Source organism: Fistularia commersonii, chromosome 9 (genome assembly GCF_037954325.1).
Source record: "Fistularia commersonii isolate RoL2024-O1a breed Wild chromosome 9, RoL_Fcom_v1.0, whole genome shotgun sequence".
Classification (NCBI taxonomy): Eukaryota; Metazoa; Chordata; class Actinopteri; order Syngnathiformes; family Fistulariidae; genus Fistularia; species Fistularia commersonii.
Window position 1 is genome coordinate 4868632 of NC_141292.1, and position 14445 is coordinate 4883076.

General features: G+C 41.1%; 1 protein-coding gene across 1 annotated transcript; it reads right to left on the bottom strand.

Moving 5' to 3' along the window:
• Nucleotides 1-1678: 1678 nt before the first annotated feature.
• LOC147231028 (tubulin alpha chain) lies at nucleotides 1679-4201 on the bottom strand. Its single transcript, XM_086152086.1, has 4 exons — nucleotides 4078-4201; nucleotides 3127-3349; nucleotides 2859-3007; nucleotides 1679-2778 (listed from the first exon to the last, which is right to left on the bottom strand). Exons 1-4 carry the CDS (start codon nucleotides 4078-4080, stop codon nucleotides 1804-1806), a joined length of 1350 nt encoding a protein of 449 aa, XP_086008212.1. The 5' UTR covers nucleotides 4081-4201; the 3' UTR covers nucleotides 1679-1803.
• Between the last annotated feature and the right edge of the window lie 10244 nt (nucleotides 4202-14445).

Sequence of the window (14445 nt, forward strand, 5' to 3'; positions counted from 1 at the left end):
ATATAAACTTTTGAGCGAGCAAGATTCTATTAAATAAATACCCTTCTCACCGTACATTTAAACCTGTTCCTCAAAGTGGACAGAGTATTGTCAAGTCGAGTAAGATTTTAATTGTCGCCGAATCAGCACAGCCGTCTCAAGGCTTTCTTTCTGTTATCTTTCTGACAGTAGAATGGAACTGAGATTGCTGCCTACTTCGCATTGCGACGAATTACGACATTCTCGTGTATAAACTTAATGTTATAGATGGCTTGCATGCTGCAATTTATTAGGGACCTAAACGACTGAAGAAGAGATTGCGTTTTTGTGCATACGGCTAACAAACTTGACCAGACCAAGGCATTATACTCACCCAGCTCCAGAGCTGGCCTTTTGGCTGACTACCCGGCCTGTGTAAGGATTTGGAAAATGAATGTGTTTTTACTAACGCCTGGCCTAAAATCACTTTTATTCTGAAATGTGTTTATTTTTTATTCGCGTACCTGTTGACGCAATGTGGTAATCAGTTTGAGCGCGTGCACTGGAAGAGACAAAAGTTCAGTAAACATTAGCCGTCATAAAAGTCCCACTCAAGCTAAAAAATAGAAAGTACGATGCAGAAGGCAGTTTGACAAAATGTGGGCTATTAAGTATTTATTTCCTGAACTTCGAGGCTGGTCGCCGTGTTTAAGAATTAGAATTTGGCTTTACGAGACGAAACTAAGAAGTCTGACTAGTGCTGAACTGGCTAGGTCTTTGAAACCTTTTTTAGCTTAGCTACAAAAGCAGCCAGTTTGTTTTTATTAACCGAACTTTACACAACCAGGAAATCACCATCGAAGATCAACTTTTGTGATATCCCACAAGATAGCAAAAATCATCACGTTTTTCTCGATGATACATAGTGCTTGATGGACCATGTAAAGCTAATATGCCTAGACGAAAAAGAAGATTCGAGAAAGTTCTCAAAGTGGAGTGACAAACATGTAAATAATGAAATGCGTTTTGCTCAATATTTTGAGTACAAGAAACATTCTTTTAAGGCTGAGAACCTGCTCCAACAATATATGAAAAGCAAAATGCGATTTTGGGCCCATGTTACAGAAAATGATCCCCACAACTGATATTAAAACATTCAATTTTTTAAGATGATGACAAATGAGTTATGAGAAATTTGTTTGAATAAATGACTTATAAGGCAACATACCTGTCATTTTTGTTCAGGCACAGTACCAGTAGTGTCTAGTTCAAAAAACTGAAATTGATTTTTTTTTTAACAAAATAAACTAGATTTTATTGAATGAAGCCTTTTGGCCCAGCCCTCAACAATGTTCTGTGCCTCATCAGTCCCCTGGGGGAAAATAATGATCCACCCTTGATTTAGGACATGGGATGAAAGTGATGTTTGTAGATTCAGTCTTCCTTTTGGGCATTGAGGGGTTGTGTAAAATTCCAGGGGCTCCTCAATCAGTTTTGGGAACAGTTCATGGCCACAGAAAGGTTTTCAATAAGCCTGTGTGGATGAATTTCCAACCCCAAACCATTTGGCTACACGCTAATTAACAGATTTAAACTTTTATACTGCAGGGACTCTGGAAAGGCTGAAGTGAGGATAGACCATTTGAATCCAAATTAAATTTAATTGCAAAATTTTCAAACATCCAGTGTCAATAAAACAACTTCAACATTAAAGACAGACTTGCTGTTAGTAAAGTTTGGTTTAATGGAACGTAAATAAGCATGTTTCATGGACAAAGACACAAGAGGAATAGACAGACAAAACTTTATGCCAAATAAAGATATTGTGTGAGCTGTGTGGAGAGGCTAATACTCCTCACCCTCCTCTTCCTCCTCTGCACTATCAATGCCAACTTCTTCATAATCCTTCTCCAGGGCAGCCATGTCTTCTCTGGCCTCAGAGAACTCTCCCTCCTCCATTCCCTCACCGACATACCAGTGAACAAAGGCCCTCTTGGCGTACATGAGGTCAAACTTGTGGTCAAGTCGGGCCCAGGCCTCAGCGATGGCAGTGGTGTTGCTCAGCATGCACACAGCCCTCTGCACCTTGGCCAGGTCTCCTCCAGGTACCACGGTTGGGGGCTGGTAGTTGATGCCCACTTTGAAGCCAGTGGGACACCAGTCCACAAACTGGATGGAACGCTTTGTTTTGATTGCGGCAATGGCGGAGTTAACATCTTTGGGCACCACGTCTCCGCGGTACAGGAGGCAGCAGGCCATGTACTTGCCGTGACGAGGATCGCATTTCACCATCTGATTGGCTGGCTCAAAGCAGGCATTTGTGATGTCAGCCACAGAAAGCTGCTCGTGATAGGCCTTCTCTGCTGAGATGACGGGGGCGTAGGTGGCCAGAGGGAAGTGGATACGTGGGTAGGGCACCAGGTTGGTCTGGAACTCGGTCAGGTCTACATTCAAGGCTCCGTCAAAGCGGAGGGAGGCAGTGATGGAGGAGACAATCTGACCAATCAGCCTGTTGAGGTTGGTGTACGTGGGGCGCTCGATGTCGAGGTTTCTACGGCAAATGTCATAGATGGCCTCGTTGTCAACCATGAAGGCACAGTCTGAGTGCTCCAGGGTGGTGTGGGTGGTCAAGATGGAGTTGTAGGGCTCCACCACAGCTGTGGAGACCTGCGGGGCTGGATAGACTGCAAACTCCAGCTTGGACTTCTTGCCATAGTCAACAGACAGGCGCTCCATCAGCAGAGAGGTGAAGCCAGAGCCAGTTCCTCCTCCAAAAGAGTGGAAAATGAGGAACCCCTGAAGCCCTGTGCACTGGTCAGCCTGCAAAGAAAACGTTACCATTAAAATATAGAAAAATCACCTTCTATTATGAAAATCGACTAGACAGCTGACCAACTTACCAGTTTACGAATGCGATCGAGAACCAAGTCGATGATCTCCTTGCCAATAGTGTAGTGGCCACGGGCGTAGTTATTGGCTGCGTCCTCCTTCCCAGTGATCAGCTGCTCAGGGTGGAAGAGCTGACGGTAGGTTCCTGTACGGACTTCATCTGAGGGGCGAGAAACAATGCACAGCAACTGTAAGTAATAATTTGCATATATTGTTATTCAACTGTCCAAGCCATTTCATGAAACAAGGTTCTGCTCTGTGGGGGAAACATGACTTTACCAATGACAGTTGGCTCCAGGTCCACGAACACAGCTCTGGGAACGTGTTTGCCAGCTCCAGTCTCACTGAAGAAGGTGTTGAAGGAGTCGTCTCCACCACCGAGGGTCTTGTCACTGGGCATCTGACCGTCCGGCTGGATACCGTGCTCCAGGCAGTAGAGTTCCCAGCAGGCATTGCCCATCTGGGCTCCAGCTTGGCCAACATGCACGGAAATACACTCACGCTGCAGGGAAAGAAGAAAAAAAAAAAAACAGTCAAAAAACAAATCAGGTTAAAGAAAGAGCTGGCTCATTAAATAAACTTCACCATTAATCAAAAAAAAAGCATATCTATCTATAATTATATATACATATATATAACCAGGCCGTGATTTAATTTTATATCAATCGACGTCATCGTGTGGGTGCCACATAACACCGCTTTGTTTAATTGCAGACATTTAAAACTGCCTTGGTCTGCAGGGCAACAGACAAGAATTCATACAACTGTCAAGGTACGTTAACGAGCTAAAAGTTCGTGTCTCCATCAAATACAAAGCCTCAAAGAAAACTTGGTAGTTAAAAAAAATTAATGTCCAGCGTTTTCGTCGAACCCCTCCCAGTCTAGACATCCGGGTACGACGCGCAGATTCTAACGGCCATTTTCTCCCGGCATTTCAAACCGCCCCGATGACGTCAGAATGGCCACCGAGTCCATAAAACACGCGGGACTTTACTTTTAGCAACTATCTTTTATTGTTAGATCCTAAAATCTCCTGGGTGCTAAATTCAACGGTTAGCTACAAAACACTCATTTACACTCTTTGTGGTGTTTCGCTGTCGAACAGTAGTGACAAATGTGGTTAAAAAAAACTTTAAATGTTACACTATATATAAGATTTATGCCTACTTTTCAACATTACAATGACCTAGTACTCTAACTAGAAAACCCATTTCTGAAATTTAAACTCACCATTTTTAGTGATTTGATGTCCTTCGAGGAGACGTTTAAGGGTCGGAGCTCAGAAGGCGTATGGGGCGAAATTCTGGCGGTTCACGGGTTCTTGTGCGTTTTTTTTCCTTTTTTTGATTTTCTTCTTCTACGCCTCCATTTCCGGTAGTCAACTTCCGGCCTGAGGGGAATGTCTGCCACCCTTTGTTTATCTTGGGTATTACACTAGGATCCATCTATCTGTATGTCAAACTTTTAGTGATTTTATAACTCAATAAAAGTAGTTTTGACTGAAAGTTAAGGAAATGTAACGACTGAGACTCTGTTTTTTATCAAGCACCATCATCTCACACATGACCATTACTGATCAAAACCTGTATATGTGGAACAAACAGACATAAAACTGGTCCAAGAATAATTGTCAAAGTATTTTCATTCAATATTTGATTAAGTTGGCCAACTGATAGATAGGTTTGTACTTATTTTAATTTTAAGTGATTGATTTATCAGTTAATTAAATCCATCTGCAGTTCAGTCTTTATATCTGACATGCATTTTATTCAAATTAATCTCTATGGGTGTGGATTGATGTATAAAGTAATACTTGCAAGGGTTTTTTTTTTCTAAAATAGTCAATGGCTATTTTACATACAATGGTAGAATACAACAGCCACCATACCATTTAATGCTCTCCAGTAGCTCAACAGTTTCATGATTGAAAGTTATGTCAATAAAAATTGCCTCTTAACAGGCTAACATAAAGTTACTATAGGCCTTTCAATGGGATGACAAAGCTTTGGATATATTGCATTAGAGAGATACTCCTTTGACCAAAAGGTAAAAGGGGAATTGCATGTTCATTTGGAAAATTAACCATAAGAAGGAAAATGATAGTGCGCTGATTTGCGATCATCTCTTGGACTACAGCCCTGAAAGTTCATTTGCATGTGGTCAAAGTAGCTATGACATCTGGTGTAGCTGTTTGTGTCTGAAGGTTTTATTTTCCATTATTTTAAATGAAATAATCTGCCTATTTAAATTTTAGCTTACAACAAACTTTTACTGCATTTTTGCATGTGTCTGTTTGTGTGTCATCAAAAAAATTCGCACATGACCTGAGACAAGAACCGAAAATGTATCATAACTTGTATATTTCGATGAAATGTAATATGCGAGGAAAACAGCTGATGAAAAAATCAGATACCCAAAATGAGTGGTTTGATTTTGACATAGCTTGTTAAAAAGAACAAAAATAAAGCAGTATAAACCAATAAACCATAGTTTGTGAACCATTTGATCCTGGTAAAAAGGTAAAATTATGACAATTCAATTTTTAAATTAAAAAATGAATCACCAAGGAAAATACATTTTTCATTATCACTATTACGACTTGTCATCTAGGTATTTTATTCGGAAAAATTGCCACTTCCACCCACGCCTCACTCTTGCAGGTCACTCACTCATGGGGTTTATCCCCAGGGTAGCTTTCAGGTTGACAGAGGAGCTCCAGTCTGCCGGAGAAGCGGCTCCGTTGTCTATCCAGTGTGAGGTAGAGGGGGTGGTCAGGGTTGTCCATAATGGACGGCAGTTTCTCAAGTGTCCTCTTTCCACCACGGTCTCAAAGTTCTCCATCCTGAGACCAATCACAGAAGCAGCTCTCCTGATGACCTTGTCTAGTCTGTAGGAGTCACTGGCTCTGATGCTCCTCCCCCAACACACAGCTGCAAAAAAAGATGACACTGGAGACAACAGACTAATAAAAGATCTCCAACATCTTGCTGCATAGATTAAATTAGTTTCCTGAGGACATACAGTCTGCTCATACCTTTCCTGTACACAGACCCTGTATTGGATCTCCAGATAGCTGTATATGGTAATCACTTCAGATAAGCGTCTAAGTTTTCTCTACAAGAAGTCCTGAGTGGGCACTTCTGATTAACTTAACTTAATTAACTTAATGAAGTCTATATTTATTACTGATAAATGGGAGCTGAAATAGTTGTAATGTGACAAAACAGCCACTAGCTGGAAGCAGTGGACAATTTACATTCCCCCCCCCTGCATCTCTCCACAAATGAAACATTAACAGAAACAGTCATACATGGGTCATTATACAGTACATCAGGTTCTTGTACACATTGTAGAACATGACATTTAATATTTTACTGATATGTAACCAGACATTTATACCAACAGTCCAAAGAACACTGATTCATATTTTCATGTTGTTCTAAAAAAACAAAACAAAACATTTTTTTTAAGACTTTAAAAAACTAAAACACGAACATATGTAGATGAACATTCATGATAAATCCTCAAACTTGAAACGGGAACAGTAAATAGCTTCACCCTGTTAAGTTTAACCTCATGTAATCTTTGAAATGAAGTCATAACAAAACTTTCACTGAAATGTGGCGATCTGGAGTTGACGCAGAGGACACCTGATGATGAAATCTGGTTTTAAAACGTCTCAGTGCGACTCCGCCCGGAAGACCAATAGTGTGTTCATACTGATGGTCGTCAGAAAGAGAAGAGATATAGATGTGTATCAGCTTGTTCAAACTGTTACATTTCACACTCACTGGAAGCTGTGCATTATCCCTTTATTTCACATAAATATATCATAATGTCAATCTCTTTGAGTGCAAGGGCTTGGCGCCGCACACACACACACACACACACACACACACACACACAGTCACACACACACACATCCGGGGACATTCCACTGACACATTAATTTCATGGACATTTCGCGTAAAAATAAACAGTGGCCTCCTAACCTTCACCTGCATGATAAATCCGATCCTAATCCTAAAATAGGATGACTTTTATCACTCAGAGTTGCAATGTAATCCCAACAGACTGGAGGGCTGCCACAATACGATTGTTTGTATACATAAATGTCTTTTTTATTCATGTAATACCTGTTGGACTTATGCTCGCAGCTCCTTTGGCCAAATTTCATCTCCTTGCGGTGCAGTATTAAGTAAAAAGCTGCAGCAGCGATATACAGGCATATAGGGAGCTTTTCATTCCTTGAATTTCTGCGGCCCACCTCAAAGACCCGGAGAATAACAGCGGACATTTCAGAACAACTGGGGTCTTTATTCATTTATGTCTGTGGCTTCCCAGCTTGTCATCTACAATGTAAAATGTCTTTATATAGAAAATCAGACAGGCGTGAAGTTGGATGAAGGCGGCGAAGTGGTACTTTTTTTCCTTAGGTATTCACAAGCATCCTGTTTCAGCTTTGTCTAGTCAAATCATTGGATCTGTGATTCAAAATTGTCTTCAATGGGATATTCCATATTTCAGTATCTTAACACAAACCCCATCCACAGAATCAGTAGGAGAAAGGAAATGTATTTTCCTCTGCATAAGGAATTGAAAGGAAGATCTGAAAAAATAAGCCGGAGGAGTTAAAAAATACACCTGGTAAAGCAAAGCGCGAGACACACCTTACAGAAGATGAAATGAAGAGAGAATGAGTAATCCTGAATGTGCGACAGCTGTTCTGACGTCAAAGCAGTCGTTGATGTGTTGTTTCAGGAAAGCTCTTCCGAAACTGTAACCACTGACACGCATGCCGATAAAACGCAGAGCCGCGGCAACAAACACAAAAACTGATTATGTGAGAGATAAAAGAATAAAAGGTCGGCTTCTTTTCACAATATCAGATAGACTCCTCTGGAGGAACTATATATGTGTGTGTGTGTGCATGCACGTGTGTGTGTGTGTGGGGGGGGTTGCAGCTCTGCTGCATATTACATTCAATACACCGAGAAGGGGAAAAAAAATTCTTGCAGAAGGTCATGCTCTGATTGATAGCTTCACTAAAAGCCCCGTGCAAAAAAAAAAAAAACAACCTTTGCAGTGGTGTTACTGAAGCTCAGCTACAGGTATTTCATACTCCAACATGCCAACATATTTAATTGTTCCGAACAAAGCTTGTATCTGATCCCTAATCCTGAGATTTGCTCACAGCTGCAATGGTTGTGAACAATATCAACTTGTGATTTAACTTTCCGCCTTGCTGAGCAGGCGTGAAAGGAACTATAGCGGCGGAATTGATCAGAGAAGAATGGAAAGTGACTTCAGACAACCGGGCGGTGAGCTCGATGACAGCAAAGTACATTAACACGAGATATTATTAACATATTTGAACGCACCGGCGCAATCATTTATATGTGCTGGTGCAATGGTAAAACATTTTAGGTTAAATGCAGCAAGTGTAAAAAGACACTTGGGATCTGAATTGACAGAAAGACGCCTGGGTCTTTTTGCGTCTGTGTGTTGTCTCCATGACTACAGGGTCAGTAAACAGTATCACCGAGATTTGTTTACATCAACATCTATCCCAGTCATGTTGACTCGGCGATACGACACTGTTTCAAGTTGATCCCCCCTGGCAACGCTGCTTAAAACAGAATCCCGCTGCAAATCGCCTCATTAGCGGTTCATGTCAAGTCACATGTCAAGTCACGTCGGATTTTATTTATACGCTGCCGGATCGCAACGCAGTTCGCGACATAGTTCCAGCTGACATGATAAAATAATAGTATAAATAGTCATAAAGGAAAAAACAGTGTTGGTCGCCTGGGAAGACTGCCGCAGTACAACAAGCCGCGCCCCCTGGGAACCAGTGAAATTAGAGAGGCCAAGGACTCTGGAGAAGATATAGAGTTACTATCATGCATCGATGAAGGGACATGAGCAGAGACGAGATTGGAAGAGTGAGGAGAGAAGTGCATCAAGAGATATCCCTCGGCAGACTAAGCCTGTGGCAAGAATGAAGGTTAGCCACAGCAAGACAGAATAAATGTGTGCGCGAATGAGAGGAACCCGGGTGGAACGGTGAGGCTACAAGGAGCGGAGATAAAGAAGGTGGAGGATTTTAAGTAGTCGGGGTCAACAGTCCGGTGGAATGGAGAGAGTGGAAAAGAGGTGAAGAAACTGGTTCAAGCAGGTTGGAGCGGGTGGAGAGACGTGTGGTTGAAGAATGTCAGCCAGAATGAAAGTAAAGGTGTATGACAGTTATGAGACCAGTGATGCTGTATGTTTTAGAGATAATGACATTGACGAAAAGGCCAGAAGCAGAGCTGCAGGTTGAGGTTCTCTTTGGGAGCGACAAGGATAGATAGGATCAGGAGATAATCCATCAGAGGAACAGGACATGTTAGATGTTTTGGAGATGAGGTCAGAGAGGCCAGACTGAGATGGTTTGGTCACGTACAGAGGAGGAGGGAGGGACACTGGAGACGGGATTAGGGTTAGGATCAGGGTTATGGCTATCTTGAATGGAGCTTTCCATTGGTACCAATACTAAGTTTGTGCTCCCTTTCACTAGATGATTGACACTAGTTTTAAAGGATTTCCAAAAAAAACAACAAATCACGGGCAAGGCTGGGTAAGGCGGTCAGAACCATCACCAGAGTGGTGATTCTGAAAATTGTCCATCGTTGACTTACCACCAAATTGTCCCGAGTGGGCTCCCCAATGGGACCACTCCCAGGCTTGTCCGACTTTTGGCTGGAGAGTTGGGTTTATTATTAGCGTTAGTGTTATGGTTGGAACTAGGGTTAGGTTTAGAGGTTAGCGTTCTGGTTTATGTGGGCTTTCCATTGCTAACAGTACCAAGTTTGTGCAATAAGATGACAGACCAGGGGTCGGCGATCCATCCAATGCAGCTCCCTGTGGCTTTTGAAAGTAATTAACGATTATTGAATTAAATTTGTTTTATTTTAGTTCAATCATTTTTAGAATGTAATTTTAAATTTGAAGATTATGGCAATCTTGTAACATCTTAATAAAAATAAAATATTTTTTCGCTCAAAATAAGCAACTGCACGCGCGAGTAAAAGGATAACAGCACACAGAGACAGGACGGCATTTTTGGTTTGCTGCCTGTGGATAATTCATGTTTGGCTTTTTTTTTTTTTTTCATTAATACAAGAACTCAAATAGACATTGAGTATATGATTTAAAAGTAAGTTTCAACCTTCTTGTTGCATGCAGAAATGTAATTTCATTTCTGCAGTTGTTCATTGATTTAAAAAATGCAACACATATTTTGTTTATACATAGCATAAAAGCAAAATAAATATTATTATATGATGTGTTAATTCATTTCAAATTTCAAAATGGTCGTGAAGCTCCCGGTGTTTTCTTTCCTTTTTTTTTTTTTTTTTGATAAATATACGAAGAACTCAAATAGACATTGAGTATTTGGTTTAAAAGTAACCTTCAACCTTCTTGTTGCATGCAGAAATGTAATTTCATTTCTGCAGTTGTTCATTGATTTAAAAAATGCAACACATATTTTGTTTATACATAGCATAAGAGCAAAATGAATATTATTAAATGATGTGTTAATTCATTTCAAATTTCAAAATGGTCGTGTGGCTCCCGGGGTTTTCTTTACTGTGGGGAAACGGGTCGGTCCGAACGGCTCGATGGGTGGTAAAAGTGATTTTGAAGCTAATTTTGAGGGAATTAAAAAGAGTCTCGTCGAAAGGGTTAACGTTAAGTAAGGAGGATACTAACAATTGTTATTGTTGGTGTTAGTTGTCCGATAGTTGTTGGTTAATTTTGGTGAATACATTGGGAGAGGGATGGTGAGGTTGGAAGTGGCGGGCAGGAGGCCTGGAGGAAGAACGAAGAGAAGATTTATGGACGGAGTGAAAGAGGACATGACCGAGCCGATTCGCCGTGGAGACCCCTGAAGGGAGCTGCCGAAAGGGAAAGAAGAAGGGAAGCTCTGTGATTCAAGAGAACAAAACTTTTACCACCGTCCAGATGCATCACAAATTTTAACTGAACGTACCTTAATTTAAGTTCTTTATTTAGTCATCTCAGTGTGTTATCGCTGTGTAACAACAGTATGTCTGACTGGGTGTCTGACAAAAATTACAATCTGAATGCGAGTGAGTCATTTCTTCAAACAGTAGCCTCAGACCTCACATTCAGATGTGACAAATTAATAAGTCAACATTCGGAGTGGAAATTCCTTTTCTACTTCCTAATACCAATGAAGATGATGTAAATGACAACATTATTTGTAAAAAGGTAATCTCCAGCCTCCAAATGTGTTTTCAAAGATGACTGCTGGAGCAACAAAACACCGTTATGAAAAGTAGCGTGTGAGGAACTACCAGTGAGTCACATGCTGAGCCGTCAGCGGGTGTCAGGTGTTTTTTTTTCGACACATTTGTCTTTAAAATCATGCTTTAATTCACAGCCATTTTAAATTACAGAGACGGGTCCGGGATCAGTTCCTTCAGGTAAACCCCAAATACTCCTCCCATAATTTTGGTACCATCAAGTAAAATAAAAACCCTTGACCGATATTTTCAGGCCGACAGCCTGAGGGTACATTGACCTGCACTCGTATTGATTTAAAATACTTAAAATGTTGGTATAAAATGAGCTAACGTTATTCCCAGGCTATAACCCCGGGCAAACACGCCATTTTGTATTTTTAACACTAATGAGACACTTGGACTTCTTTCTAAAATGGGAATACCTTAAATATGAGGAGAGGTAATTTATTACACAATACCTCTTCATCTGACACTTTGAGAGACTTTTATAAAAGTTGCATTTTCCAAATTTTCCATCTGACATCATGTTATAAAACTCCATCCATAACATAGTTGACAAAGTTGTTTGCATTGTTCATTTGCACCGCAGAGGTCCTCTGTAATTGTATGGAGGAGCGCGCTAGATTATAATAAAGCGATAAGTCCAGAACGGAGCCTCCCAGTCTAATCAGACAGCCTCGGTCGAGGCTTATCTCAGGCTGTGTTGACAAAGGAGAGGCTGACTGCGTGAACAGAAGGCCTGACGATGCAATACGTGTGTGCACAAGAAGCATGAAGACATGAGGTGTAAATATCCCGCATATCAGGCTAAAGCTATTTTTCATCACCGACAAAAATCCACTTAAATAGATAAACGTATGGACACTCAGACACTTGAACTACATTTATGTATATGTCTGATATACTTTGATTTTTTTTTAGCCATGTTACTTATAATAATGGACAGTAAAACTTGTTTTTCCTCTTGTTTTCTACTGGGATTGAATTAAGGTTTTCATTTTCAGGGTTCCTCAAGTGATCCATCTTTCATGAACATACTGAAAGATAAACAAATCCACAAGAACTTGACCTGGATATCGGCGGACGCCGCTTCCATTTGTCACTGGTCGAGATGCAACAATCATTCACCCTCTCATTCATACATTTCCACAATTTTGGTCAACATATAGACAATTTATCATCTCCCATAAACCTTTTGCAGGATTTTGGATTGCAGGAAACCGGAGAAGCCGGTAAAGACACGGGTCAGAGAGACATTTCCTTGACTGAGATCTCAAATATATAGAAGAGGAGAGACTAATATCATCCTTGATGTTCAGCTTTCATTGAAAACTGGAAATTTAGCTGACAAAATTGTCCATTCCTCTTGTCAGCGGTGCTATGGTTGATTCATAGAGGCAGGAAGTAAGAAAGAGGAAATTGTGTTATCTTTGACATTCGCATGGTCAAATTACGGAAAAGTGGTTGCGAAAAGCAAATTGGAAAAACACTGATGTTATCATACTTGCGCATGAGATATTGCGTTGATTATAACAACAGATGTGACAGTCAAATATATTGTAACATCGATTGACATAATGTAATACTACGATAAAAATGTGTTTCATATTCATGCGGTGTAAAAATACATTACATTATGTGACGTGGGGAGCCATCGTGAAATGACATAACAAAGGTTGAGAAAACTCCCCACGTTGACCAGAAACAATTAGCTAACGTGATGTTTTATGTCTGTAATTCCTCTTTAGCTGATAACTTTTTCGATGTTTTTGCCGTTGCAACAGATAATTAGTTTACGGAGGTAAACGAGCACAACCGCGGCTTTCCCTGCGACACCATTCTCTCACGCTGAATCCCCGGTCGGAGCTTGCTCTAAAAACGGTGATTAGAAATTAAGGTCCTCCTTCTCTGTAAATTATTGTTATTGCCATAACCTTTATCACTGATAGGAATCAGCCTTGAGCAAATAGCAGCAGAAAACAGAAGTCCGAAACATTCTGCTTCTCGTCATATTTTCTCCCGCCTCCTCGCAGATTCCCAGATGGGTGCAAGAGAGGCATTCACCATTATTCCTACGAATATTAAAGCAATAATTGCATTATTTTAGTCTGTATCGCACTCTTGCTTTCCGACAAATGGTTAAGACCGAAGGCCGCCCTAAGAGAGCACGGATCTGTCCGAGGTTTCCTCGCCACAGTCACCAGGCGCTTGCTCATGTTGGGTTTCTGTAAATCCCTTCAAAGAGTGTGTGTCCAGAGCTTCTCTGCATGCAGCCACATGAGATAATTGTGTTGCGATTTGGTGCCGTTGCATTAAAATCTAACTTGACTTTCCCGTCCTGTTGTTGCAACTGGAGCTCTGACTTTGCAAGCGCTTTAAAACGTCTCTGACGATCCGGGACTCTATTCTATAGGACGATGCCTTTTACTGCGTATCCAGTACACGTGGAAAGTGAGTCAGGGAGTCAGCTTCCTGCCATTGGGGGAAAATGCGTGAAATGTGGGGCATGGGCTTCCTCCGGGTCTGGCTGGGGAAAACGCTCACCCTCCTGACCTTCTCGCATAGCTTTGGGCTACATGCACACACTAAAACACATAGAGGACTAAAGTCCTCTCGCGAAATCCTTTATCAAGTGTGTGGCATGTGGTAGTCTGACCAAATAAGGGAGTGAGGAAATCATGCACGCAGCTGGCGTCATTCTGTGGTAAATTAGTAGTCGTGATAAAAACAGATTATTTTAGTCTCTGATCGAGCTCCCAAATTATGGCTTAGCCTAAATACCAGCGATTCTGCCCAGGCGTTCGCTCTTTGATTTGGTGGATTTGACAATAATGATCATGCAAGAAAGTTACACAGAATAATTTCTTACAGAGATGAGGGTACAACTTAAAGTGTAACCCCAAGGTTTTTTTTCTTTAAAAATGAGGTTGAGGAAAATTATGACAACTACTTGTCATGCACAAAAAGTACTAAATACAGCATGGTTCTCATGTGTAGGAGTTCCACTTCCTCCTCTGTCTTTCTCCGGATGCAGCCGTTCACATACAACCAGGAAATGAAGGATGCTAATGCCTCCCTGTGTCGCACAAAATGGCAAGTTAATTCTTTTTTTTTTTTTTTTTTTTTGTCTGGACTCCCTACAGTCATTAAAACAAATGGGAACACTTCTACATACTTTCTACGTGTCAATACAGAGGGGTGGGGTTCCCACCCCACCCTCTGTATAAACCAGCCAAAATCACCTCTTAGCCACTCTCATAAGCACACGTACGCTCATATCTACGTT

Excerpts from the sequence above, each read along its gene's own strand:
- LOC147231028 (XM_086152086.1), bottom strand. Across the intron at positions 3,008-3,126 it reads CCTGGAGCCAACTGTCATTG|ATGAAGTCCGTACAGGAACC; the intron begins GTAAAGTCATGT and ends CTCGCCCCTCAG. Across the intron at positions 2,779-2,858 it reads TCGATCGCATTCGTAAACTG|GCTGACCAGTGCACAGGGCT; the intron begins GTAAGTTGGTCA and ends TTTTCTTTGCAG.